Here is a 27,300-nt window from a genome sequence, read left to right as displayed (position 1 = left end):
CTCTTTCAGACCCCATGGACTGTAGCCCACCAGATTCTTCTATATATGGAATTCTCCAGGCAAGAATAGCAAAGTGGGTAGCCTGCATTGCTGGCAGATTCTTTACCTTCTGAGCCACCAGGGAAGTCCCTTATGAGATCCTAGTTAGCATTAATAGAATTTTAAAGATAACCATTTTTAGATGGTAAAACATCTAAACATCTTTATCAAAAACACCATATATTAATGCATTACAATTGTACATCTTCATAAGGAAGATGTCTATGAAATCTAGAATAATTTTTGCAGATTGAAGATAACTTACCCATAAGAACATTGTGAATAATGCTGTTTTGTGATAATCTTGATAGATTTCCAAATTCTGTAGTTGTCTGTAAAACTCCAGTATCTGTGAAATTATGATAATAATAGTAGACCCTATGTTTGTCCCATAGTAATAATTCTGGCATTGCTGAATATAAGAAATATGGAATTAAAAAAGTGTCAATAGTGACATCTAATGCAAAGTCTTGGAATACCCATTGTATTGTATCTTCATTGTATATCACTAGGTAAATTGTTTTGGAGGTGTTACATATAATGCAGTAATTTAATAACAAGGCAAGTTCCAAAGGGTGTCCTGTATACTCAACATTGTGTATAGTCAGAGTAGCAGTTGGTGACATATTTAGAAGTCCTTTCAGTTTTTCAGTAGTTACTATTTTAACAAATTTAAGAAGAGTATATCCAAGATAAACTTCATTTTCTGTCCAGATTGCCATGTCGCTTCTTCTTTCTTTATCCTGTGACAAAATAGAAAACAATTAGAATATCTTTGATTTTAGAGAGGGTGCTAACAGTTCCTGTCTTCTATTTTGCAACACTTAAAAATAAAACACAGTAACTACTAAGGTTTAATTTGTATTGTATTTCTGAACAATACTTCAGACATAGAAGTTACATGGAAATATATTACACATAGGTATAAAAATAAATTATTCCAGTAATTTTATTCTTTTATATACTTTTTCTATCAATATAAATAATTAATTTAAATTCCCTTTTAAATCCTCAAAGAGCATTAGCCTTCTCTTTTCTTATGTATTTATCTACTCTGACCAGGAGTGTCCCTTAGACTTTGATGTTTACTAAGGTCAAGAAATAAGGATACTTCAAACATTATTTTTGGAATTCCAACTTCCTTTGCTAAAGAGAAGAGAGAACTTAAAACCTGAGACAAATCAGTACTACCCTTTGATGGACACTGTTAGAGGGGAAGACTACCCAGAGATGCTATGTCTGAGATTCAGTGGGTGTAATTTCATTTAGGGAGCCAGGTACCCCCTTTTCCCCATCTCCCCTCCCCCAAATGGTTCTAATTCTTAAAGATTTTTACTTAAAATGGAAGTTCTATGTCTATGACAATCAACAGAGTCTTTTGTGCATATCTTGTCTCTCAAAATAAATAGATTTGTACATTTATTTAATGTACAAATATCTAGTCTATACTCAAACAGTATGTGGAAAGAAATCGAACTGATAACTAAAAAAAAGAGAGACCATTTGGGGTAAAAAGATGTTTTGCCAAATGAAGATTCAATTTAAAACCTAGAACTTCTATTGCTGAAAATGAGTGCGAAACAATTCTCAAGAAGGAAATAGATTAGAAACAAAATGATGAGCCCTTTATAGAAAAGACTCACAGTTATTCTCACTGTTCTTGGCAGAGAGATGGGAAGGGGAATTGGTCATAAACATGATAGATGGGAACTCCAGTGAGCCCCAGCCATGTAATGAGATTATACCTACCCAAAACTCTTTCCTACCGATCTTCAGTTAGTGCTTGGGTATAGTAAGCCAAGGTCTTGGGGCAAGGCAGGAAAGTGGAGCAATCCCTCTGATACATTCGTGGCCTCTCCCAAATATAAAGCAGTAACCTTCTGAAGACAGGGAGGGTACAAGCACCAGGGCAACAAAGTTGAGAAAAATCTGTCAGCATTCTGGATGCTTGCTACCATATACAGGAAGTGGGATAAGAGAGCTAAGACAAGCTCTCCTTCTGAGATATACATGGTCTTCACTGAGAGTATAAAGCAGTCTCCATGCAAGGATTAGGGGCAGGGAAGCAGGAGAGAGAGAGAAATCTCCCAAGGCAAGAAATCCTGGGGCTGATGAGAAAGGAAAGAGAAATCCTCAGAGATTAAAAAAAAAAAAAAGCTGGCAGCAGAGATGACTTTCTTAGGATTTGGAAAGCTGGTGACTCAGTTACAAAGTATGAAGAGATCTCTGGAATCTCGTCAGTGCTGAGACTCCAGGCACAGCAAAAAAGAAAATTGCTATGATGAAACACTGAAAATCTAGTGGAAAGACAAGCAAGAATGCAGAGATGGGGAATTATAGCTAAGATATGTAGATGATTTAAAAAAAACAAAAACAGAATAGGGAACTTCCCTGGTGGTCCAGTGGTCAAGAATCCACTTGCCAATGCAGGGCACATAGATCCTGTCCCTGGCTCGGGAAGATCCCACATGCTGCAGAGCAACTAAGCCTGTGTGCCACAACTACTGAGCCTGCGTGCTACAACTACTGAAGCCCACATACCTACAGCTGTGCTCTGCAACAAGAGAAGCCACTGCAATGAGAAGCCTGAGCTCTGCAACTAGAGAGTAGCCCCTACTCACCTCAAGTAGAGAAAGCCCACATGCAGCAACTAAGACCCAGCGCAGCCAAAAATAAATAAAAAAAAAACAGAATGGAAATGCTAAAAATTAAAGATATGATACGAGGAATAAAGACATTACTAGATGGATTTAAGAGTTAACTGAGAATAACAAGAGTAAAAGAGCAGTGGATTTGATGACAGGATAATAGCATGTATCCTAACTGAAATACAAATAAAAAAAATCAGGGCATCTGCCCATATGAAGTCTCATATATATATGTTTCTGGAATCCTAGAAGAAGAGGAAAAAGAGACTGGTGCAGAAGAAGTATTTGAAGAAATAATGTTCAAGAACATCCAAAAATTAATGAAAGACATAATCCCAGAAATCCAAGAGGCTCAACTGAACCACAAACAGGAAAAATACAAAGGAAATTATACATAAGCACATAATAAAAATGCTGAAAACCAAAGATAAAATGAAGGATCTAAAGGAGAAATGAGTAAAAAAGACACATTATATACTTGAGAAAAATGACTGGAATAATGGCTCACTTCTTAACAAAAATGATGAAAGCCATAAGATAACCAAATGTCTTTGTAAATTGCTTTAAAAACAACTGAAAAACAACAAAACCCACGTGTCATTATATAATTCTGTATTTGGTGGAAATGAAGGCAAAAAATAAAGACACTTTCTGTTCTGTTCAGTGGCTAAGTTGTGTCTGACTCATAGTGATCCCCTGGACTGCAGAATGCCAGGCTTCCCTGTCTTTCACCCATCCCTTGGAGCTTACTCCAATTCATGTCCATTGAGTCGGTGATGCCATCCAACCATCTCATCCTCTGTCGTCCCCTTCTCCTCCTACCTTCAATCTTTCCCAGCATCAGGGTCTTTTCCAATGAGTCAGTTCTTTTCACCAAGTGGCCAAAGTACTGGAGTTTCAGCTTCTGCATCAGTCCTTCCAATGAACACCCAGGACTGATTTCCTTTAGGATAGACTGGTTGAATTTCCTTGCAGTCCAAGGGACTCTCAAGAGTCTTCTCCAACACCATAGTTCAAAAGCATCAATTCTTTGGTGCTCAGCTTTCTTTACAGTCCAATTCTCACATCCATACACGACTACTGGAAAAACCATAGCCTTGACTAGATGGACCTTTGTTGGTAAAGTAATGTCTCTGCTTTTTAATATGCTGTCTAGGTTGGTCATAACTTTCCTTCCAAGGAGTAAGCACCTTTTAATTTTATGGCTGCACTCACCACCTGCAGTGATTTTGGAGCCCAAGAAAATAAAGTCTCTCACTGTTTCCATTGTTTCCCCATCTATTTGCCATGAAGTGATGGGACCAGATGCCATGGTCTTAGTTTTCTGAATGTTGAGCTTTAAGCCAACTTTCTCACTCTCCTCTTTCACTTTCATCGAGAGGCTCTTTAGTTCTTCTTCACTTTCTGCCGTTAAGGGTGGTGTCATCTGCATATCTGAGGTTATTGACATTTCTCCCGGCAATCTTGATTCCAGCTTGGGCTTCATCCAGTCCAGCATTTCTCATGATGTACTCTGCATATAAGTTAAATAAGTAGGGTGACAATATACAGCCTTGATGTACTCCTTTCCCTATTTGGAACCAGTCTCTTGTTCCATGTCCAGCTCTAACTGTTGCTTCCTGACCTGCTACAGGTTTCTCAAGAGGCAGGTCAGGTGGTCTGGTAGTCCCATCTCTTGAAGAATCCTCCACAGTTTGTGGTGATCCACACAGTCAAAGGCTTTGGCATAGTCAATAAAGCAGAAATAGATGTTTTTCTGGAACTCTCTTGCTTTTTCAGTGATCCAGAGGATGTTGGCAATTTGATCTCTGGTTCCTCTGCCTTTTCCAAAACCAGCTTGAACATCTGGAAGTTCACAGTTCACGTATTGCTGAAGCCTGGCTTGGAGAATTTTGAGCATTACTTTACTAGTGTTTGAGATGAGTGGAATTGTGCGGTAGTTTGAGCATTCTTTGGCATTGCCTTTCTTAGGGATTGGAATGAAAACTGACCTTTTCCAGTCCTGTGTGAGTTTTCCAAATTTGCTGGCATATTGAGTGCAGCACTTTCACAGCATCATCTTTTAGGATTTGAAATAGCTCAACTGAAATGCCCTCACCTCAACTAGCTTTGTTCGTAGTGATGCTTCCTAAGGCCCACTTGACGTCACATTCTAGGATGTCTGGCTCTAGGTGAATGATCACACCATCATGATTATCTGGGTCCTGAGATCTTTTTTGTATAGTTCTTCTGTGTATTCTTGCCACCTCTTCTTAATATCTTCTGCTTCTGTTAGGTCCATATCATTTCTGTCCTTTATTGTGCCCATCTTTGCATGAAATGTTCCCTTCATGTCTCTAATTTTCTTGAAGAGATCTCTAGTCTTTCCCATTCCATTGTTTTCCTCTATTTCTTTGCATTTATCACTGAGGAAGGCTTTCTTGTCTCTCCTTGCTGTTCTTTGGAACTCTGAGTTTAGGTATGTCTTTCCTTTTCTCCTTTGCCTTTCACTTCTCTTCTTTTCACAGGTATTTGTAAGGGCTCCTCAGATAGCCATTTTGCATTTCTTTTTCTTGGGGATGGCCTTGATCACTGGCTCCTATAGAATGTCATGAGCCTCCATCCACAGTTCTTCAGGCACTCTGTCTGTCAGATCTAGTCCCTTGAATCTATTTGTCACTTCCACTATATAAACCTAAGGGATTTGATTTAGGTCATACCTGAATGGTCTAGTGGTTTTCCCTACTTTCTCAATTTAAGTCTGAATTTGGCAATAAGGAGTTCATGATCTGAGCCACAGTCAGCTCCCAGTCTTGTTTTTGCTGACTGTATAGAGCTTCTCCTCTTTGGCTGCAAAGACTATAATCAATCTGATTTCAGTATTGACCATCTGGTGATGTCCATGTGTACAGTCTTCTCTTGTGTTGTTGGAAGAGGGTGTTTGCTATGACCAGTGCATTCTCTTGGCAAAATTCTATTAGCTTTTGCCCTGATTCATTCTGTACTCCAAGGCCAAATTTGCCTATTACTCCAGGTATTTCTTGATTTCCAACTTTTCCATTCCAGGCCCTATAAGGAAAAGGACATCTTTTTTTGGGTGTTAGTTCTAGAAGATCCTGTAGGTCTTCATAGAACCATTCAACTTTAGCTTCTTCAGCATTACTGGTCAGGGCATAGACTTGGATTACTGTGATATTGAAAGGTTTGCCTTGGAAACGAACAGAGATCATTCTGTCGTTTTTAAGATTGCATCCAAGTACTGCATTTTGGACTCTTTTGTTGACTATGACAGCTACTCCATTTCTTCTAAGGGATTCTTGCCCACAGTAGTAGATATAATGGTCATCTGAGTTAAATTCACCCGTTCCAGTCCCTTTTAGTTCACTGATTCCTAAAATGTCAACATTCACTCTTGCCATCTCCTGTTTGACCACTTCCAGTTTGCCTTGATTCATGGACCTAACATTCCAGGTTCCTCTGCAATATTGCTCTTTACAGCATTGAACTTTACTTCCATCACCAGTCATATCCACAACTGGGTGTTGTTTTTGCTTTGGCTCCATCTCTTCATTCTTTTTGGAGTTATTTCTCCACTGATCTCCAGGAGCATATTAGGCACCTACCGACCTGTGGAGTTCATATTTCAGTGTCCCATCTTTTTGTCTTTTCATACTGTTCATGTAGATAAGCTTAGGAAGAATTCAAAATTTTTAAAATATTCTGCATTCCAACCAAGATCTACATTTTTAGTGGCATTTATTTCTAGATTTTTTTTGTTTCATACTGATAGAATCAGCTTCTTAATTTCTATGAAAGCCAATAGGATTTTAATTGAAGTGCTGCTTTTCTCAAGCATTCTCATTGTAACAATATTGCATGTTTTCCACCTATGAACAAGATACATTTTCATACATTTCAACCTATGATACATTATACATGTCTTTTACTTCACTCAATAATATTTGTAGTTTTAATGTGTATGTATTTGCATATCTTTTATCAGGTTTATTCCTAAGTATTTAATATTTTAAATTCTATTTAAACAGTATTTTTAAAAATTTCAATTTATGATTGTTCACTTATATGTTTGTATCTTTCATATACAAAATTAAATTGCTATATAAATATGTGGTTGATTTTTTTATATTGATCTTATATACTGCAACCTGGTAAACTCACTTATTAGCCCTGTAGCTTAAAAAAAATAGATTTAATAATCTTTTCTACATTTAAAAGTGTTTGAATAAAGACAGTCTCCTTTTCAATACAGATTCCTTTTATTCATTTCTTAACTCATTGCACCTGCCAAAACTGTCAATACAATGTTGAATAGATGTGGTGTGGGCAAACATTCTCACCTTGTTCCTTATTTTAAGCAAGAAATGGAAGAAAGGAACAAAGGAGCAAATGGTGTTAATAAAAAATGAACACCAAATGGTAGGTTTAACCAATAACAGCATTTTTACATCAAATCTGAGCAGAGTAAGTAACAGTCTTTTACCATTGGACAATGTTAGCTTAAGGTTTCTCATAAATGTTCTGTGTTAGGTTGAGGAAATTCTCTTTTATTCTTAATTTGCTGATTTTTAAAATTAATTGTGTATACTACATTTTGTCAAATGCTTTTATATGTACCTATTGAGATGATCGTATGGGTTTTTTAAATTATTTTCTAATAAGGTGAATTATGTTGATTGATTTTCTATTGCAAATCACTCTTTTATTTCTAAGTTAAACCCACTTGGTCATGATGTATTTTCCTTTTTATATATTTTTATATCTGGTTTACTAACACTTTGTTCATAGGTTTTAAATCTTTGTTAGTAAGAGATATTGGTCTGCAGTTTTATATCCTTGTCATGTGTTATTCTTGATTGTGGTATCACATAATGGTGGCCTCACTGAATAAATCAGGAAGTATCCCCCTTGTTCAGTTTTCTGAAAGATTTTAGAAATTGTGGCATTTATTTTAAAAATATATCATAGAATTCACTGGTGAAATACTCTTGGCATGAAGTTTTCTGTGTGGGAAGGTTTTTAAATAACAAATTCAATTTCTTTAATTGATATGGGGGTGTAGCTGTTACATATGTCATCTTAGGGAAGCTCTGGTAGTTTGCATAAATTTGTTTTAACTTTGTATTCAGAGTTGTTTGACTTGGCCCCACTCTGCAACAGGTTTGCACCAGCCAAGAGGCCACCTGATCCATGAAGACAGCTACACAGAAACCCAGCCCTGTCCTCCAAGGGGTTGCAGAAGCCCCACATCTGCTGGGCCACACAACCAACTGAGCAAGAAGCCTACCCTGCTCTCCAATGGGCGCACAGCCACCACCCAAAGGGCAGCCTCACAGCCAGCTTGGCCAGCCTCACTGGCCAGCATGCCCACTAGTCAGCCCCACCACAAGGGAAGTGTGTATTCACAGTACATGTCAGGGGTACCACTAAAGAATATAGTTCTGGTAACCAAAGGGGTGTGCTGCTGGGCCCCATAGACTATCTCCTATGCAAAGCTACTTTTACAAGTTCAGGAGACACAGCTGACCTATCTAACACATGGAAGTAAACAGTAAAGAACTGGGAAAATGAGGCAGACGATTATGTTCCAAATGAAGAAACAAGACAAAATCCCAGAAAAAGAATTTAGCAAAGTGGAGATAAGCAATATATCTGATAAAGAGATCAAGATAATGAACATAAAATGCTCAATGAATTTGGGAGAATGAATGAATATAGTAAGAATTTCAACAGAGTCAGAAAATATATAAAAAGAGCTAGAGCAGAAGAATATAAAAGCTAAAATGAAAAACATCCTAGAAGGTATTGACAATAAGATTAGATGATACAGAGGAATTAATCAGTGGTCAGGAAGACAGAGTAGTGAAAACCATATGAACTGTCCTTTTGGGACAACATCAATGCAACATCATACTAACATTTGCATTATTGAGGAGAAGATAAAAGGAAAAGAGAGAAAGAAAGAGGCAGAGAATTTATTTGAAGAAATAAGAGCTGAAAACTTCACTAACCTGAGAAAAGAAACAGACATCCAGGTCCAGGAAGCACAGAGGGTTGCCAAACAAGATGAACACAGAGACAAAATATAATTAAAATGGCAAAAAAAAAAAAAAAAAATTAAAGAGAGAATCTTAAGAGCAACAAGAGAAAAGCAACTGGTTATATATAGGGGAACTACCATAAGAGAATTATCGGACTTTTCAGGATAGACTCTACAGGCCAGAAAGAGTGGCACAATGTATATAAAGAGATAAAAGGAAAAAACCTACAACCGAAAATAGTTGCTGCTGTTGTTTAGTCACTTAGTCACGTCCAACTCTTTTGCGACCCCATAGACTGTAGCCCTCCAGGTTCCTCTGTCCATGGGATTTCTCAGACAGCAGTGAAAGTGAAAAAAAAAAAAAAAAGAATACTGGAGTGGGTTGCCATTTCCTTCTCCAGGGGATCTTCCCGACCCAGGGATTGAACCCGCATCTCCTGCATTGGCAGGCAAATTCTTTACGTCTAGACCACCTGGGAAGACCAAACAGTTCGGTAAATATATCTAAATGTGCAGGTGTAATATACATATATATGTAATCTTTTACTAACCTTTAATAAATAGCTGATCCAACACCACCTTCTTGATGTAATGCCAATAATTCCACCATCAGGAAGATTTGCATTGCTTCCCAGTCTTGTAAATGTATTATAATTTTTAAAGTAAAGAATACCATTTATTAAGAAAAAAATTCCATCCCGTGATACGGTCACATCAGACACATTGTGTCTTTCATCTTCAGTCAGAATATTTGGAGGCACTCTGATTCTGGTCCAAGTATGGAATGAATCATTTGTCTGAAAGGTCTCCATGTCAGCTACCACCACAACAAATGAAGGACCACAAGCAGCCCAATTTGCTATTAACTGACTACCCTGTGGTGATGATATTGGTAAAAACCCAGGACTCTCAGGTATTGTCAACATAGGAGAAGTCAGCAGGAAAAGACTATTTGCAATAAAGCAGTCTTGAAAAGCCACTGGATTTCCTTTAACCTCTTTTAGCACATCACTTGTTGTCATTGGTACCGAGATATACCATTTCCTAAGAAGAGAAAAATAGAAAATATAAAAGAAAAACGCACCCCCTCCTTCTTCTCATTCATCTTGCATGGTGCTGGCATCATCTTTTTTTCTTTTTTTTTTAACATTTCTTTTCTTTTCTTTTATTGGAGAATAATTGCTTTACAATGTTGTGGTGGCCTCTGCCATACATCAGTGCCAATCAGTCATAATGGCATATTTTATGCCATCAGTCATATATATCCCTTCCTTCTTGAGCCTCCCTCCACCCGCCTCCCCCATTCCACCCCTCTAGGTCATCACAGAACACCAGGTTGAACTCCCCGTGTTATACAGAAGCTTCCCACTAGTTATTTTACATTTTACATATTTTATATATGATAGTGTATGTATGGTAGTGCTACTTTCTCAATTTGTCCTACCCTCCCTGTCCCCTGCTGTGTCCACCAGACCATTCTCTACAACTGCATCTCCATTTCTTCTCTGTAAATAGTTTCATTAGTACTATTTTTCTAGATTCCATATATATGCATTAATATATGATATTTGTTTTTCTTTTTGACCTAACTTCACTCTGTATAACAGGCTCTAGGTTCATCCACCTCGTTTATCATCTTTTATAAAAAATTTTATTTTTATCAACATAAGTCTGGGTAAAACAAAACAATATTAAAACACCACCACAGCCCCATTTCTCCTCATTCCTCACTTTAGTTACCAAAAGAAAACAGTTTTGATTCTTGCAGCTCTATGTTCTGAAATGTCTCCATTATCTCAAATAAATATTCTTATACTGCTCTCTTAATATGTAATTTTGTTCATTTTGGCTTCTTATATGACACATGAAACTATTTCTGCCACATAATATACCTGCCTGTACATCTCTTTTTTCAAGTTAATATCATAGTGTTTAGCTAAATTTATAGTATTTACATTGTTATTTTATATATATATATATATATTGTTAACTACTGAGAAAGTCATAATTAAGTTTTCCTATATGTATTATTTTCCTATATGTATATTTACAATATTTCCCATAAAGTTAATGATTTCACTTAAAAATATGCTCAGTTTTCTAAGTTTCCCAGTAGGTAATTAAAATGGTGCTCCACAATATCTTCCATGTGGTAAATGCAGAGGTAACCTAGTACTTCTTTCCTGAAATTTTCTTTCTTTATTCCCTGGGTTGAAGTCACCATTTACTGGGTCCAATGCTTTGATCTTTCTTGTTTTGTTAAAACACATTTTTTAGTACCTCTCTGTTAATGGGTATGCGAACATAAAATTTTTGAGACTCTGAATACCCCAAAATATCTTTATTTTACATAAAGATATGTAATTTGGCTAGATAGAGACTTCAAAATTTTGAAGGCATTTTCTCCAGCCTTGCATATTCAGCTTTACTAATGGGAAGTCAGATGACACATTGACTCTTGTTATTATTCAAATGAGGTGCCTTTCTATAAGTTTTTTAAGATCGTCACTTTTTTTCTTTGTATTATGAAATTTGACAGGGCTGGGTCTATCTTTTGAAGTGGACACACAAATGTATTTGTGAAAACAAGCACTCTGACATGTATCTTAAAACTTACGAGAAGTTCTAAGGAGAATTTCTCAGCAGGGCAATTCAGGGGACATCAGTTTAAAGAATGTTCAGTAAATGCTTCTTGAGTTTCCTATTTCCTCAATGAATATACACTCGGTTGGTGGTGATGGCATTCTGCCCACTCAGAATGAGGTCCTGCCAGGTGAAGGAAACCCCATGTTGGGGCAATTGAAGGTATGTCATCAAACTTCTATGCCCTAAACCATGACACCATTAAACTTGATCCAATTATTGCTTTTGGCAAGCCACACCACTGACTAACATTGGTTTCAAGCACCAGTTGGTCTTTTAAAATCATCAGTATCATTTTGTTATTGTCCACTGACTATATAATAATCTCATAAGCAGCCATAGAACAATTATGTATCAGTGACTATTGTGTTTGATTGGATAACTGGTTACCTACAAGATCTAGGAAGGACCCAGGACTGAAGGCCTGGCCAAGCATACTGAGCTTTTCAGTTTTCCATGTCTATCATTTTGCTTTCAAACCTCTGATTTTTTTTAAAAAAATTGTGACTACATTTATACACGTTTCAAATTCTTTTCTTCTCATTTTATAGCATCTTAGTCACCTTTTATGTATATAATATCTTCTCTTATTTCTGTGTACACAGTATATTTTTTTGTGAACTTTCTTTTGCTTCCTGCTGTGTCCTATGTCCTCTGACTTGAGTTCTTCTGTTTATTGATGTAGGTCTCTCAATCTGTTCGAAGCTTTCTGTAATTGGTGGTCCTTTAATATTTAATATTAAATGTCCTTTAATATTTAAGGGAGAAGCAGAAACAAGTTGTGAGATACCTCTGAGGTATACCTCTTATTCCCATTGTGCCTCACTCTGCTTCTCCCCTCCTGATTCCAAATCTAAGTTATCTTAAGTAGTTATAACTTGTTAATTCAAATGCTTTTGGGAGGAGATATGCTACGTTTCCATATTCAGGGAGCACAATTGCAGGTACCCTAGAGAACTTCTTTTCAGAATTCCCTTCTGCAAGCTCTCAACTAACAGAAATTCTGTGCTCTATGAAGTCAGTTACCAGTTCTCTCTCTGCTTTCTATTTTCTGTGCTTGCTTAAATACTACTTAGAAAATTCAGTGGCCCATATATTATATCCAGGAAAAAGTTCAAACTATTCCAATACTTTAATGGAATCTTAATCTTTCCCCCTATTCAATCCCATATGTCACATTATATTTCAGGTGTTCTTTTGTTCAGTCACTCAGTCATGTCTGACTCTTTGCAACTCCATGGACTGCAGCACGCCAGGCTTCCCTGTCTTTCACCATCTCTTGGAGTTTTCTCAAACTCATGTCCATTGAGTCAGTGATGCCATCCAACCAGCTCATCCTCTGTCATCCCCTTCTCCTCCTGCCTTCAATCTTTCCCAGCATCAGGGTCTGTTCCAATGAGTCGGCTCTTCACATCGGGTAGCCAAAATATTGGAGCTTCAGCTTCAGTATCAGTGCATCCAATGAATATTCAGGATTGATTCCCTTTAGGATGGATTTGATTGACCTCCTTGCAGTCCAAGGGACTCTCAAGAGTCTTCTCCAACACCACAGTTCAAAAGCATCCGTTCTTTGGTGCTCAGACTTCTTTATGGTCCAGTTCTTACATGCATGCATGACTACTGGAAAAACCATAACTTTACCTAGATGGACCTTTGTTGGCAAAATAATGTCTCTGCTTTTTAAGACATTATCTGAGTTTATCATAGGTTTTCTTCCCAGGAGCAAGCGTCTTTTAATTTCAAGGCTGCAGTCACAATCTGAAATGATTTTTGGAATCCAAGAAAATAAAGTCTGTCATTGTTTCATTGTTTCCCCGTCTATTTGCCATGAAGTGATGAGACCAGATGCCATGATCTTCGTTTTTTGAATGCTGAGTTTTAAGCCAACTTTTCCACTCTCCTCTTTCACTTTCATCACAAGATTCTTCTTTGCTTTCTGCCATAAGGGTAGTGTCATCTGCGTATCTGAGGTTATTGCTATTTCTCCTGGCAATCTTGATTCTAGCTTGTGCTTCATCCAGCCTGGCATTATGCATGATGTGCTCTGCATATATTAAATAAACAGGGTGACAATATACAGCCTTGACGTACTCCTTTTCCTATTTGGAACCAGTCTGTTGTTCCATGTCCAGTTCTAACTGTTGCTTCCTGACCTGCATACAGATTTCTCAAGAGGCAGCTCAAGGGGTCTGGTATTCCTATCTCTTGAAGAATATTCCAGTTTGTTGTGATCCACACAGTGAAAGGCTTTGGCATAGTCAACAAAGCAGAAGTAGGTGTTTTTCTAAAATTCTCTTGTTTTTCCTATGATCCAGCTGATGTTGGCAATTTGATCTCTGGTTCCTCTGCCTTTCCTAAAGCCAGCTTGAACATCTGGAAGTTCTCGGTTCATGTACTGTTGAAGCCTGGCTTGGAGAATTTTGAGCATCACTTCGTTAGCATGTGAAATGAGTGCAATTGTGCAGTAGTTTGAGCATTCTTTGGTGTTGTCTGTCTTTGGATTGGAATGAAAACTGACCTTTTCCAGTCCTGTGGCCATTGCTGAATTTTCCAAATTTGCTGGCATATTGAGTGCAGCACTTTCACAGCATCATCTTTTAGGATTTGAAATAGCTCAACTGGAATTCCATCACCTCCACTAGCTTGTTCATAGTGATGCTAAGGCCCCCTTGACTTTGTACTCCAAGATGTCTGGCTCTAGATGAGCAATCACACCACCATGGTTATCTGCATCATTAAGATCTTTTTTGTATAGTTCTGTGTATTCTTGCCACCTCTTCTGCTTCTGTTAGGTCCATACTATTTCTATCCTTTAATTGTGCCCATCGTTGCATGAAATATTCCCTTTGTATCTCTGATTTTCTTGACAATGTCTCTAGTCTTTCCCATTATGTGTTTTTTTTTTGTTTGTTTGTTTGTTTGTTTTCCCCTCTGTTTCTTTGCACTGTTCACTTAGGAGGGCTTTCATGTCTTTCCTTGCTATTCTGTGGAACTCTGTATTCAGATGGGTTTATCTTTCCTTTTCTCCTTTGCTTTTCATTTCTCTTCTTTTCTCAGCTATCTGTAAGACCTCCTCAGACTACCATTTTGCCTTTTTGCATTTCTTTTTCTTGGGGATAGTCTTGATCACCGCCTCTGGTACAATGTTATGAACTTCCATCCATAGTTCTTCAGGTACTCTATTAAATCTAATCCCTTGAATCTATTTCTCTCTTCCACTGTATAATCATAATGGATTTGATTTAGGTCATACCTGAATGGTCTAGTGGTTTTCCCTACTTTCTTCAATTTAAGTCTGAATTTGGCAATAAGGAGTTCATGATCTGAGCCACAGTCAGCTCCTGGTCTTGTTTTTGCTGACTGTATAGAGCTTCTTCATCTCTGGCTGCAAGGAATGTAATCAATCTGATTTCGGTGTTGACCATCTGGTGATGTTCATGTGTAGAGTCGTCTCTCATGTTGTTGGAAGAGGGTATTTGCTCTGACTAGTGCGTTCTCTTGGCAAAACTGTGTTAGCCTTTTCCCTGATTCATTTTGTACTCCATGGCCAAACTAGCCTTTTTCTCCAGGTATCTCTTGACTTCTTACTTTTGCATTCCAATCCCCTATGATGAAAAGGGCATCTTTTTTTTTTTTTTTTTGCTGTTAGTTCTAGAAGGTCTTGTAGGTCTTCATAGAACTGTTCAGCTTCTTCAGCATTAGTGGTTGGGGCATAGACTTGGATTACTGTGATACTGAATGGTTTGCCTTGGAAATGAACCGAGATCATTCTGTCATTTTTGAGACTTTGTTGACTATGAGGGTTACTCCATTTCTTCTAAGGGATTGTTGCCCATTCCATTCCATTCTAGTTCACTTCTAAAATGTCGATGTTCATTCTTGCCATCTCCTGTTTGACCACTTCCAATTTACCTTGATTCATGGACCTAACGTTCCAGGTTCCTATGCAATATTGTTCTTTACAGCATTGGACTTTACTTTTACCACCAGACACATCCACAACTGGACATTTTTTCCACTTTGACTCAGACTTTTCATTCATTCTGGAGCTATTTCTCCACTCTTCTCCAGTAGCATATTGGACAGCTTCCGACCTGGGGAGTTCATCTTTCAGGGTCACATCTTTCTGCATTTTTATACTGTGCATGGGGTTCTTAAGGCAAGAATGCAGAAGTAGTTTGCCATTCCTTTTTCCTTCAATATTATGCTTGTGAAATACGTTCATGTTGATTTGTGTTGCTGTGTCTAATTATGCAAGAGAATGTTTATCCATTTCCCTATGAAAGGAAATTAGAGTTTCAAATTTTTTCCTTTCAGAAAAATGCTGCTACAAATATACTTTCACATATCTCTTGATTCACCTGTGCATGGGTTTCTCTAAGGTAAACACAGGTGTTGAATTGCTCAACCATTGAATACATGCATCTTCAACTTTGTCTGACAATGTAAAAATATCTTTCAAATTGCTTGTGCCAATTTATACTTCTGCTAGCAATGTATGTAAGTGTTCCCATTGTTGCACATTGCTATGGTATGAATGTTTGTGTTTGCTCAGTATTCATATATTGAAATCCTAATGCCCAATATGATGGTAATAGTGGGGCCTTAGGGAGGTAAGTCATGAGGGTAGAGCTCTCATAAGTGGGATTAATGCCCTTGTAAAAGAAGCCCAAGAGAGCTCCCCAGCCTGTTCTGCCATGTGAGGATATGGTGAGAATTCTGACACCCAAAAGAGGGCCCTCGATCAACCATACTGGCATCCTGATTTCAGATTTCCAGCCTTCAGAACTGTGAAAAATAAGCTTCTGTTGTTATAAGTCACCCAGCTTGTGGTATTTTGTTTCAGAAGCCTGAATAGACTGATATGTTTTCATTAATAACATTATAAAATGTTAACATATTTATCAGTCTCTGTGTGTAAATGGTCCTCGTTGGGCTATTAATATTTTTCTCTAATTGTCAATAAAGTGAAACATCACTTCATGTTCCTATTAATGAGTGTTTATCAAATCTTTGATTTTATAATTTGAGATACTTTTATTAATTATAGAAATTATTTTCTATCCTGAGGCAATAAAGATATTATCCTATCTCTTTCTAAAATTTTCAGCTTAGCCTTTCACATATATGTCTTCTGAAGTTGTTTTATTATTATCATAATTATTATTAATCTGAGATTATTTTAATGTATGATATGAGGTAAGTATTGAGCTTCCCTGATAGCTCAGTTGGAAAAGAATCTGCCTGCAATGCAGGAGACCCCCGTTCAAGGCCTGGGTCAGGAAGATCCGCTGGAGAAGGGATAGGCTACCCACTCCAGTATTCTTGGTCTTCCCTTGTGGCTCAGCTGGGAAAGAATCCTCTTGAAATGTGGGAAACTTGGGTTCAGTCTCTGGGTTGGGAAGATCCCCTGGAGAAGGGAAAGGCTACCCACTCCAGTATTCTGGCCAGGAGAATTCCATGGACTAAGTCCATGGGGTCGCAAAGAGTCAGACCCGAATAAGTGACTTTCACTTTCACTTTCACGAGGTAAGTAATATATGATATGAGGTAAAAATAAAGTAAAGCTTTATTCTGTCCCTACTGAGAGGACATGCAGTTTTCTCCTTTATTAATGTAATAAATTATGTTAAAACATTTAAAATATTATACTAACCTTGCACTTCTGGTATAAACCAACCAGACTATATGTCATTTCTCTTTTCATGTATTATTGGATTTATTTTGCTAACATTTTATTCAGAGTTTTGCATCTAGGTTCATAAATGACATCAGCATATAAGTTTTCTTTCTCATATATACTTTGCCTGAATTGGCATATGCAAACTTGGTAACTTCATTTTGCAAGTTAGGATTGAAATTTTCTGAGCCAGTGCTCTCTCACCTTCCTTAAAGATTGCTAAGTACTGATTAAGTTTCTTCATAGTTAAAATATTGCTCAACTCCTGTATTTCCTTTTGAGTCATGTTTGAAAAACTGTATTTTCTAGAATGTTTTTTCTTTTTCAGATGTATTGGTCTATAATTGTTTATGTATCTGTTCCATCACTAATCTTTTTTCCTTTTTAAGAATGTAGATTAGTCTTTCCACATTTTTTCACATTTCTGATTCATACAAACCCTTTTATCTCAACTCAATGCCACCTCTAAGATGGTGTCTAAATATATTTCTCTCTGTATTATCATTTAGTATAGTTTTTCATAGTTCTTGATACAATATATTATGTTATTTACATATTTACTTGTTAATTATCCATTTCCCATGTTAGAATAATTTCAATTCTTGAATTCCCACTTAAAATTTGAATATAGAAGGTAGGGACCTTGACTGTACTTCTAGTTTCTAACTGTAGCTTGATTTGTAGATGTACAACAAAGATTTGCTGAATTAATTGTGAAAACCAACTGATATACATGTTGCCAAAAAACTAAGTTAAATCTATACTTATTCTGTATTAGTTACCATGAAGTTGAATTTCTTTTTTTAATTAGCTTCCCATATACTTATTTTATTTTATTAAAGTACAGTTGACATATAATATTATGTTCATTTCAGGTGTACAACATAGTGATTTGACAATCAAAGTAATAACACAGTGATCACCATGATAAATTTAGTAATCATCTGTTACCATACAAAATTATTACAGTATTACTGCTATATTCCTATACTGTATATTATATCCCTGTGAATTATTGTATAATTACAGATTTGTACCTCTTAATTCCCTTCACTTATTTCATCAAAGTCCCCACACCTCCCACCCGCTGGCAGCCACCAGTTTGTTCTCTGTAACTATGTCTGTTTCTATTTTACTTTGTTTGACTTTTATTTTATTTTTATTTTTTTCTGAGACACACAGTGTGGATTGCTCCACTAAATTGTTTGACTTTAAGATTGCACATACAAGTGAGATCATACAGTATTTTTCTTTCTTTGTCTGACCTAATTCATTTAGCATAATACTCTCTAGGTCCATCCATGTTGTAAATAGCAGGATTTCATTATTTTTTATGGCTGAGTAATAGTTCATTGTGTCTGTGTGTGTATCCCATCTTTATTGGTTCATCTACTGATGGATATTTAGGTTGCTTCCATATCTTGGCTATTGTAAATAATGCTGCAGTGAACACATCTATCTGTTCAATTAATGTTTTTATTTTCTTAGGGCAAATATCCAGAAGTGGAATTGCTAGATCATATGGTAGTTCTGTTTTTAATTTCTTGAGGAAGTTCTTCCATAGTGGCTATGCCAATTAACATTCCCACCAAGAGTGCGTGTTGTTCAGTTGCTCAGTAGTATCCGACTCTTTGTGACTCCATGGACTGCAGCACACCAGGCTTCCCTGTCTTTCACTCTCTCCCAGAGTTTGCTCAAACTCATGTCCATTAAGTCCATGATGCCATCCAACCATCTCATCCTCTGTCGCCCCACTCTCCTCTTGTCCTCAATCATTCCCAGCATCACGGTCTTTTCCAGTGAGTTGGTTCTTCACATTGGGTGGCCAAAGTATTGGAGCTTCAACTTTAGTAGCAGTCCTTTCAATGAATATTCAGTGTTGATTTCCCTTAGGATTGACTGGTTTGATCTCTTTGCTGTCCAAGGGACTCTAAAGAGTCTCAAGCGTCTTCTCCATCACCACAGTTCAAAAGCATCAATTCTTCGCCACTCAACCTTCAACTCTCATACCCATAAATGACCACTGGGGTCATGTACTACATGGAGCGTATGATACATATTTATTAAATGGAGTGCATCAGGGTTCCCTTTTCTCCATATCCTTGCCAACATTTGTTATTTTGTTATCTTTTTGATCATCAAAAAGATGGTATCTCACTGTGGTTTTTTATTTGTATTTTCCTGAGTACTAGTCATATTGAGCATCTTTTCATGTGTCTATTGGTCATTTATATGCATTCTTTGGAGAAATGTCTTTTCACATCATTTTCCCATCTTTAAATTGGATTTTACTTGATATTGATTTGTATGACTTCTTTATACAATCTAGATATTATTGATTATTTCTTTTTCTGTGCAAAAGTGTTACATCATTTAGATATTAGCTTATTAGATATAACATTTGCTAATATCCTCTCCAATCAGGAGTTTGCCTTTCCATTTTACTGATGGTGTCCTTCTCTGTGTGAAAGTGTTTTAGTTTGGGAATTACCTAGTGGTCAAGTAGTTAAGTGGTTAGAACTCACTGCTATAGACCCAGATTCAATTCCTGGTTGGGGAAACTAAGATCCTATAAATTGCGTGGCATGCCTCTTCCCTCCCTGGCCAAAAAAAAAAAAAAAAAAAAGCTTTTGATGCAGTCCATTTGTTTATATTTGCTTTTGCTGTCCTTGCCTGAGAACAAACAAGAAAAACACTACCAATACCAACAGCAAAGAGCACAGTGCTTACGTTTTCTTCTAGGAGTTTCATCACTCCAGAGGTGATACTTTAGTCTTTAATCCACTTTGAATTTGTTTTTATATATGGTGTAAGAAATTGGCCCAGTTTTATTCTTTTCTCCATTGTATATTCTTGTCTTCTTCACTGTAGGTTAATTGACCATATATAAGTGTGGGTATATTTCTGGGTTCTCTATTCTGTTCCATTGACCTATGTGTCTATTTTTGCACCAGTATCATACTTTTAAATTACTGTAACTATGAAATTACTGTTACTATAATGCTGTTGTATAGTTTCAATTAGATTGTGATTCCTCCAGCTATGTTCTTCTTTCTCAAGATTGCTTGGATATTCAGGATCTTTTGTATTTTCATACATGTTTTAGGATTATTTTAGTTCTGTAAAAAATGCCATTGGTAAAAAAAAAATGCCATTGGTATTTTGATAGGAACTGCACTGAATCTGTAGATTGATTTGGGTAGTATGGGCATATAACAATATGAGTTTTTCCAGTTCATGAGCAAGTATTATATTTCTATTTATTTGTGTGCTCTTCAGTTTCCTTTATCAATGTCTTATACTTCTCAGAATACAGGTTTTTAACCTCCTTGGTTAAATTTATTCCTATTTGTATTTTATTCTTTTTTGATGCAATTTTAAGTGGGATTGCTTTCTTAATTTCTCTCTGTCATAGTTTTGTTACTAGCACATAGAAATGCAACAGATTTATATATGCTAATTTTATTTTCTGCAACTTTTTTTTTTTAGTTCTAATAGTATTTTGGTAGAATCGATAGGATTTTTAATATATAATACCATGTCATCTGCAAACAGTTTTACTTTTTCCTTTCCAATATAGATTCATTTTATTTATTTTTTAATGTTTGATTGCTGTGGATGAAAATTTTTATACTATGTTGATGAAAGTGGAGAGAGTGGACATCCTTGTCTTGTTTCTGGTCATAGGGAAATGCTTTCAGCCTTTCACCATTGAGTATAATATTAGCTGTGGGTTTGTCATATGTGGCCTTTTTTATGTTCAGATATGTTCATTTGGGCTTCCTAGGTGGCTCAGTGGTAAAGAATCTGCCTGCCAATGCAGGAGACATAGGTATGATCCTTGGGTTAGAATATCCCCTGGAGGAGGAAATGGCAACCCACTCCAGTATTCTTGCCTGGAGAATCCCATGGACAGAGGAGCCTGGCAGACTACAGTCCACAGGGTCATAAAGAGTCGGACACAACTAAGACTGAGCACATACACATTTCCTTTGTATGCACTTTGTTGAGAGCCTTTATCATAAATGGATGTTGAATTTGTGAAAAGTTTTTTTGTGCATCTATTGAGATGATCACATGATTTTTATCTTTTATTTAGTTAATGTGGTGTATCACAGTGATTGATTTGTGGATGTTGATTCACCCTTCTTTCCCTGGGATAAATCTCACTTGATCATGGTATATGATTTTATTTAATGAATTGTTGAATTTGGTTTGCTAATACTTTGTTGAGTAATTTTGCATCTGTGTTCATTAGTGATACTGGCTTGTAATTTTCTTCTTTGTAGTGTCTATGTCTGGTTTTAGTAACAAGGTGATGCCAGCCTCATAGAATGAGTTCCTGTTCAGTTTTTTGGGGGATAGTTTAAGAAGAATAGTTATTAAGTCTTCATTAAATGTTCAGTAGAATTCACCTGTAAAGGCATCTAGTCCTGGACTTTGGTTGGTTAGAATTTTTTGATTTCTGATTCAATTTAGTTACTAATAATTGGTCTGTGCAGACTTTCTATTTCTTCCGGATTCAGTCTTAGAAGACTGTATGTTTCTAGGAATCCTTCCGTTTCTCTGGTTTGTCCTATGTGTTGGTGTACGATTTTTCATAAGTAATTTCTTATATTTTGTATTTCTATGGTGTCCATTGTAACCTCTCTTTCACTTCTGAGTTTATCTACCTGCGCCAAATTTCTTTTTTCTGGATGTGTCTGGCTAATGTTTTATCAACTTTGTTTATCTTTTCAAAGAACAAACTCTCCATTCACCCTTCCTTCCCTCTTCTCGTCTTTGTTTCATTTGTTTCTACTCTGATTTCATTATTTCTTTCTTCCTACTAACTTTGGACTTTGTTTATTCTTCTTTTTCTAGTTCCTTTAGGTACAAGTTTAGATTGTTTATAATTTTCTTCTTTCCTGATGTAACCTGTATTGCTATAAACATCTCTCTTAGAATTGCCTTTGTTGCATCCCATGGACTTTAGAATGTTATATTTCCGCTTTCATTTGTCTCAATGTGTTAGTTATTTTCTCTTTGATATTTACAATGACCACCAAAGGTTGTATAGACTCCATGTGCTAGTGCTTTTACCTAGTTTCTTCTTGGAGCTGATTTCTAGTCTCATACGATTATGACTGGAAAAAATGTGTGATATGATTTCAATCTTTTTAAATTTATTGAGACTCATTTTGTGTTCTTACATGTAACCTATCCTGGAGAATATTCCATATGTATCTAAAAGAATGTGTATTCTGATGTTTTGGGGTGAAATGTTCTGTATGCATCTCATAGGGTCATCTGTTCTAATGTGTCATTTAATGCCAGTGTTTCCTTATTGGTTTTCTGTACAGATAATCTGTCCGTTAATATAAGTGGGGTTTAAAGGACCCTGCTGTTATTGTATTACTGTCAACTTCTCCTGTTATGTCTGTTAATATTTCCTTTATGTATTTAGGTATTCCTACATTGTGTGCTTATATATTTACAAGTGTTATATATTCTTCTTGGATTGATATCTTTATCATTATTAATGTTCCAATTTGTCTTTCATTACAGTTCGTGTTAAAGTCTATTTTGTTCAATATAAATATTGCTACCCCAGCTATATTTTTGTTTTCATTTTCATGGAATACAGGCAATCTTTGGTGATATTATGGGTTCAGTTCCAGACCATCACATAAAGCACATATTGCAGTAAAGCAAGTCACATGATTGTTTTTGTTTCCCAGTGCATAGAAATATTATATGTACATGCTGTAGTCTACTGAGTGTCCAAGTGTATTATCTAAAAGAAAAAGGTATATACCTTTATCAAAAAGACTTTATTGGTAGAAAATGCTAACCAAAATTTGAATCTTCAGTAATTGTGATCATTTTGCAATAGTAGTATCAAAGATCACTGATCACAGACCACCATTAATATTTATTGTTCTTCAGTCACAAAGTCATGTCTGACTCTTTGTGACCCCATGGACTGCAGCACACCAGGCTTCCCTCTCCCTATCTCCTAGAGTTTGCTCAAACTCATGCCCACTGAGTCTGTGATGCCATCCAATCATCTCATCCTCTGTTGCCCCCTTCTCCTCTTGCCCTCAGTCTTTCTCAGCATCAGGCACTTTGCACAGGTGGCCAAAGTATTGGAGCTTCAGCTTCAGCATCAGTCCTTCCAATGAATATTCAGGGTTGATTTCCTTCAGGATTGATTGGTTTGATCTCCTCAATGTCCAAGGGACTCCCAAGAGTCTTCTCCAGCACCACAGTTCAAAAGCATCAATTCTTCGGCACGCTGTCTTCCTTATGGTCCAACTCTCACATCCATACATGACTACTGCAAAGACCATAGCTTTGACTATATGGACCTTTGTCAGCAAAGTGATGTCTCTGCTTTTTAATATGCTGTCTTCTGTCCAGACTTGTCATAGCTTTCCTTCCAAGAAGCAAGCATCTTCTAATTTCATGGCTGTAGTCATTAATATTATTATTACATAAAATGTAATATAATAATATAAACAATAACATAAAGTTTTAAATATTGCAAGAATTACAAAATGTGGCACAGATACACAAAATGAACAAATGCTGTTATAAAAAATGGTACTGATAGTATTGACAGATGCAGAGTTGCCAAAAGCCTTCAATTATAAAGTAAAGCACGATAAAATAAGGTATGCCTGTTATCTTTTTCCACCCTTTCACTTGCAGTCTGTGTGTGTGTTTTTGGATCTGAAGTGAGTCTGTTATAGGCAGCATGTAAATGGGTCTTGTTTTTCAATCCATTCAATCACCCTATACCTTTTGATGGGAGCATTTAGTTCATTTACATTTGAAGTAATTATTGATATAAATGTACTTACAAACAAAATGGCATTGATATATATGCCATTTTGTTAATTGTCTTCTGGTTACTTTTGTTGTTGTTCTCTGTTACTTTCTTCTCTTACTATCTCTCCTTGTATTTTGATGACTTTAGTGCAATACCTGCATTCCTTTCCCTTTATTTTTGGTGACTCTATTGGTTTTTGGTTTGTGGTTGCCATGAGGTTCTTATATAACAACCTATGTACAGAGCAGTCTATTTTAAGTTGATGCATCTTCTAAATTGTTTGAGCATGTTCTAAAATCACACTTGACTTTAACCATGAATTGAACTTTGATCTCCTAGAATGAATCTGCTCTCTCAGGTCTCTGTTTGAAGGCCCTCCTATATATTGCCCCACTGTTTGAAAGGCTCCTTCAGTTGGCTGACTTTTATTTTCTTTCAATAATGCAGATGTCACCTCTTTAGGAAAGTCCTCTCAGCCTTAGTGCATCTTCCAAGCCTTAGTTGGTGTACCTTCTATATATTCCACTTCACCTTGGGTTCCCTTCTATCACAGCATCTATTTGTTTACTGTCTCCCCCACTAAACTATAAGATTGTTGTCTAGAAGTACTACATCTTTTAGTTACAAGTACCTTGTCCTTTGCCTCAGTTCAATTCGGTTCAGCCACTCAGTTGTGTCTGACTCTTTGTGACCCCATGAACTGCAGCACGCCAGGCTTCCCTGTCTATCACCAACTCCTGGAGCTTGCTCAAACTCATGTCCATTGAGTCAGTGATGCATTCCAACCATCTCATCCACTGTCATCCCCTTCTCCTCCTGCCTTCAATCTTTCCTAGCATCAGGGTCTTTTCCAATGAGTCAGTTCTTCGTATCAGGTGGCCAAAGTATTGGAGTTTCAGCTTCAGCATCACTCCTTCCAATGAATATTCAGGACTGATTTCTTTTAGGAGGGACTGGTTGGATCTCCTTGCAGTCCAAGGGCCTCTCAAGAGTCTTTTGCAACACCACAGTTCAAAAGCATCAGTTCTTCAGTGCTCAGCTTTCTTTATAGTCCAACTCTCACATCCATACATGACTACTGGAAAAACCATAGCCTTGACTAGATGGACCTTTGTTGGCAAAGTAATGTCTCTGCTTTTTAATATGCTGTCTAGATTGGTCATAACTTTCCTTCCAAGGAGTACACATCTTTTAATTTCATGGCTGCAGTCACCATCTGCAGTGATTATGGAGCCCAAAAAATTAAAGTCTGTCACTGTTTCCACTATTTCCCCATCTATTTGCCATGAAGGGATGGGACCAGATGCCATGATCTTAGTTTTCTGAATGTTGAGTTTTAAGCCAACTTTTTCACTCTCCTCTTTCACTTTCATCAAGAGGCTCTTTAGTTCTTCTTTACTTTCTGCCGTGAGGGTGGTGTCATCTGCATATCTGAGGTTATTGCTATTTCTTCTGGCAATCTTGATTCCAGCTTGTGCTTCATCCAGTTCGGCATTTCTCATGATGTACTCTGCATATAAGTTAAATAAGCCGGGTGAAAATATACAGCCTTGGATTATCAATCAAGCCTAGGTGCTTGATTGATTATAGAAGGCTGGCTTTCTGCATATAAATCAATGAAGTTAGAATAAATTCTCACAACATATACAAAAATAAACTCAAAGTGGCTTAAAGACTTTAAAAGATTTCATCATAAAACTGTTAGATGAGAACATAGGCAAAACATTCCCTGACATAAATTGTACCAGTGTTTTCTTAGGTCAGTCTTCCAAGGCAGTAGAAATAAAAGCAAAAATAAACAAATGGGACCTAATCAAACTTACAAGCCTTTGTATAGCAAAGGAATCCATAAACAAAATGAAAAGACAACTTACAGACTGGGGAAAAATATTTTCAGATTATGTGACTCACATGAGATTAAGTTCCAAAATCTATAAATAGCTCATACAACTTGATAGCAAAAAACCCTGAACAACCCAATAAAAGGTGGGCAGAAGATCCAAACAGACATTTCTCCAAAGAAAACATACAGACGGCTAATAAACACACGAAAAGATGCTCATTATTGCTAATTATTATAGAAATGCAAATCAAAACTACAATGAGGTATCACCTCAAACCATTCAGAATGGCCATCATTAAAAATGTCTATAAATAATAAATGCTGGAGATGGTATGGAGAAAAGGGAACCCTCCTACACTGTTGGTAGGAATGTAAATTGGTGCAGCCACTATGAAAATCAGTATGAAGATTCCTCAAGAAACTAAAAATAGTTACAATATGACCCTGCAATCCCACTCCTGGGCATATATCTGGACAAAACTACAGTTTGAAAAGATACACGCATCCCAGTGTTCACTGAAGCACTATTTACAATAGCCAAGACATGGCAACAACATAAGTGTCATCAACAGATAAAGAAGGTATGGTATATATACACAGTGGAATATTATTAAGTCATAAAAAAGAATGTAATAAGGCCATTTGCAGCAACATGAATGGACCTAGATATTATCATACTAAGTGAAGTAAATCAGAAAGAGAAAGATAAATGCCATATGCTATCACTTATATGTGCAATCTAAAATATGACACAAATGAACTTATCTACAAAATAGAAACAGACTTACAGACATAAAAAACAGACTCGTAGTTGCCAAGGAAGGGAGGAATTAGGAGGCATAAATTGGGAGATTGAGATTAACAGATGCAAACTAGTATATATAGGATGGATAAACAACAAGGTCCTATTGCGTAGCACAGGGAATTATATTCAGCTTCTGACAAACCATAATGGAAAAGAACATGAAAAGAATGTGTGTGTGTGTGTGTATAACTGAATCACTTTGCTATACAGTAGAAATTAACACAACATTGTAAACCAACTATACTTCAGTAAAATAAAATTTCAAAAAGTTTGTTTAAACCCCATGATCACCTACTAACTTTAACAATAACCAGTTTTACTTTCCAGATGTGTGTTTGTGTGTATGCCCCTGCACTGAAATAATGGTAATAACTGTACTATCAGTCATACCACCGTGGCTCATTTTAAAGAACCAGCAGAAAACATTTTGCAGTATTTTCAAGATTTGCTACTATCCTGAATGAGACTCTTTCATTGACCTTTAGCTATTTAAATAAATTGTGAACCTAATCCAGGACTGTGACTGGTATTTTCTGGCTTGGTAACCAGTTCTGATTATCAAAATCTTTATGTGTTAAAAGAAGCTACTTAGAAATTACATATAAGATACTCCATGTGTGAAGTAATTAGCCTCCAACTAATAAAAAAATAAAAATAAAATAAATAAATAAATAAGAAAAAAAAAAAAGATACTCCATGAAATTCCACTGGGGTTCTTAAATATCTTGAAGTTTCTGATAATAATTTTACTTAATTTTAAAGATAAATTTCATATTTTAAGTTTAAAAATT

At 36.5% G+C, this 27,300-nt stretch overlaps 1 protein-coding gene across 1 annotated transcript in view; it reads right to left on the bottom strand.

Moving 5' to 3' along the window:
• CATSPERE (catsper channel auxiliary subunit epsilon) overlaps positions 1–27,300 on the bottom strand; it is a 144,756-nt gene that overhangs the window by 51,807 nt on the left and 65,649 nt on the right. Inside the window, exons 9-10 of the mRNA XM_043486222.1 lie at positions 9,276–9,768; positions 305–782 (exon numbers count right to left, since the gene is read on the bottom strand). Of these exons, the coding sequence (XP_043342157.1) occupies positions 305–782; positions 9,276–9,768 (971 nt within the window). The remainder of the gene's footprint in view (positions 1–304; positions 783–9,275; positions 9,769–27,300) is intronic.

Source organism: Cervus canadensis, chromosome 13 (genome assembly GCF_019320065.1).
Source record: "Cervus canadensis isolate Bull #8, Minnesota chromosome 13, ASM1932006v1, whole genome shotgun sequence".
Classification (NCBI taxonomy): Eukaryota; Metazoa; Chordata; class Mammalia; order Artiodactyla; family Cervidae; genus Cervus; species Cervus canadensis.
The sequence above is the reverse complement of the archived record's forward strand: the minus strand, read 5'-3'. Positions and strand labels throughout refer to the sequence as shown.